The sequence below is a fragment of the Charadrius vociferus genome, unplaced genomic scaffold (genome assembly GCF_000708025.1).
Source record: "Charadrius vociferus isolate BGI_N301 unplaced genomic scaffold, ASM70802v2 scaffold110, whole genome shotgun sequence".
Taxonomy (NCBI): domain Eukaryota; kingdom Metazoa; phylum Chordata; class Aves; order Charadriiformes; family Charadriidae; genus Charadrius; species Charadrius vociferus.
Window position 1 is genome coordinate 2,886,154 of NW_009646761.1, and position 2,776 is coordinate 2,888,929.

Here is a 2,776-nt window from a genome sequence, read left to right on the forward strand (position 1 = left end):
ATTACGCTGCCGGTAGAGCCTGACAAAGAACTTTTGTCCCGAAGTGTGTTTTACAGAGGGAGGCTACAGCACAACACATGTGGTCTTCACGGGTCATAGGTCGAACGGCCTAGAAGTGCCTCGGATCGGCACCATCAAAGGTAACCTGCAACTTAATATCCTGTTGATGAGCTTGTTGAATTTATGAGTGTCTGTGATACAGACAACAGTGCAAGTGAATCCGCTCAATTGGCCTCTTCTTCCCAGGCTGCGGGCCGGCCGCACGCCCCCCCCCCTAAAGGAAAGGAAAGGAGAGGAAAGGAAAGGAAAGGAAAGGAAAGGAGAGGAAAGGAAAGGAAAGGAAAGGAAAGGAGAGGAAAGGAAAGGAAAGGAAAGGAAAGGAGAGGAAAGGAAAGGAAAGGAAAGGAAAGGAGAGGAAAGGAAAGGAAAGGAAAGGAAAGGAGAGGAAAGGAAAGGAAAGGAAAGGAAAGGAGAGGAAAGGAAAGGAAAGGAAAGGAAAGGAGAGGAAAGGAAAGGAAAGGAAAGGAAAGGAGAGGAAAGGAAAGGAAAGGAAAGGAAAGGAGAGGAAAGGAAAGGAAAGGAAAGGAAAGGAGAGGAAAGGAAAGGAAAGGAAAGGAAAGGAGAGGAAAGGAAAGGAAAGGAAAGGAAAGGAGAGGAAAGGAAAGGAAAGGAAAGGAAAGGAGAGGAAAGGAAAGGAAAGGAAAGGAAAGGAGAGGAAAGGAAAGGAAAGGAAAGGAAAGGAGAGGAAAGGAAAGGAAAGGAAAGGAAAGGAGAGGAAAGGAAAGGAAAGGAAAGGAAAGGAGAGGAAAGGAAAGGAAAGGAAAGGAAAGGAGAGGAAAGGAAAGGAAAGGAAAGGAAAGGAGAGGAAAGGAAAGGAAAGGAAAGGAAAGGAGAGGAAAGGAAAGGAAAGGAAAGGAAAGGAGAGGAAAGGAAAGGAAAGGAAAGGAAAGGAGAGGAAAGGAAAGGAAAGGAAAGGAAAGGAGAGGAAAGGAAAGGAAAGGAAAGGAAAGGAGAGGAAAGGAAAGGAAAGGAAAGGAAAGGAGAGGAAAGGAAAGGAAAGGAAAGGAAAGGAGAGGAAAGGAAAGGAAAGGAAAGGAAAGGAAAGGAAAGGAAAGGAAAGGAAAGGAAAGGAAAGGAAAGGAAAGGAAAGGAAAGGAAAGGAAAGGAAAGGAAAGGAAAGGAAAGGAAAGGAAAGGAAAGGAAAGGAAAGGAAAGGAAAGGAAAGGAAAGGAAAGGAAAGGAAAGGAAAGGAAAGGAAAGGAAAGGAAAGGAAAGGAAAGGAAAGGAAAGGAAAGGAAAGGAAAGGAAAGGAAAGGAAAGGAAAGGAAAGGAAAGGAAAGGAAAGGAAAGGAAAGGAAAGGAAAGGAAAGGAAAGGAAAGGAAAGGAAAGGAAAGGAAAGGAAAGGAAAGGAAAGGAAAGGAAAGGAAAGGAAAGTGGGGGAAAGGAAAGGAAAGGAAAGGAAAGGAAAGGAAAGGAAAGGAAAGGAAAGGAAAGGAAAGGAAAGGAAAGGAAAGGAAAGGAAAGGAAAGGAAAGGAAAGGAAAGGGGGGAATAGAAAAGAAAGGAATAAAGGAATAAGGGAGAAAGGAAAAGAAGAGAAAAGGAAGGAGGGAAAGGGAGGGAGGAAGGAAGGAAGGGAAAAGAGAAAAGAGAAAAGGGAAAAAAACGAAGAAAGAGGAAAGGAAAGAGGAAAGAGGAAAGAGGAAAGAGGAAAGAGGAAAGAGGAAAGAGGAAAGAGGAAAGGAATGCAAAGGAAGAAAAGGGATGAAAAGAGAGGGAAGGGGAAGAAAAAGAGAGAGAAATAAAGAAAGAGAAGGAAAGAAAGAAATAAAAAGACAGAGAAGGAAGAAAGAAGAACGAGGTGAAAATCCAGAAGGTAGGCATTTGTATGAACATCCACCCTTTTTTTTTTCCTTCCTTCCCCCCACTCCCGACAGTATTTTTAACTGACAATTTTCCTAGACATTTTGGTTCCCTTCTTAATCTCAGATGTAGTAACTTTTTAAATTTGAAAAATATATATATTAAAAAGCACCAAAAAAGTGTATTCAAGGGTCTAGTTGTCCATATGATTTTTTTTTTTTACTGATGTGGTGGCAGACGATGCAGGAGACCAAGCTTTCCTCTCCAACTTCGACTTTCGAAATCCCCAGCAGCGGTGGAGGACACTTCTCAGACCTCCGCCTCGGAAACCTTTCAGGGAAGGAAAATAGAAATTGTTCGCGGTCTGTCCCTGGGAGCCTGGGGGGTCAGGACAAGGACAGCATATGCTCCCAAGCTGCAGCCTGGGAAGGCAATATCTGGGGAGCAGACACTCCTGCCTGCAAAGACAGGACCGAGTGACGGCGTGGTGCAGAGGAGAGGGCTGTTGGCATCAGAGGTGTAGCTCTGCATTAATATTCAGTTTATCTTCTAATGCCCATTTCGGATTAGAAGGAATCCCACCTCTTCCCAAATTAAATCCTCGCCTTGTTCAAAGAGTAATGTCCAGTACTGGCACATTTCAGCCACTTTCGGACAGGCTTGGAAATATTTTAACTATTTAGTGACAATGATGGGGAAAACCTTATTTAAACAACCCTAGCTGCTGGGCAATGTTACCTTTTCCTTCCTTCCTTCCCTCCTTCCTTCCTTCCTTCCTTCCTTCCTTCCTTCCTTCCTTCCTTCCTTCCTTCCTTCCTTCCTTCCTTCCTTCCTTCCATCCATCCATCTTTCCTTCCTTCCTTCCTTCCTTCCTTCCTTCCTTCCTTCCTTCCTTCCTTCCTTCCTTCCTTCC

The 2,776-nt window shown here is 44.0% G+C and overlaps 1 protein-coding gene across 1 annotated transcript in view; it reads left to right on the forward strand.

Annotated features, from left to right (window-relative positions):
- The first annotated feature begins 2,103 nt into the window (after positions 1-2,103).
- ZIC2 (Zic family member 2) overlaps positions 2,104-2,776 on the forward strand; it is a 5,336-nt gene continuing 4,663 nt past the window's right edge. Inside the window, 1 exon segment of the mRNA XM_009892034.1 lies at positions 2,104-2,225. Within this exon segment, the coding sequence (XP_009890336.1) occupies positions 2,104-2,225 (122 nt within the window).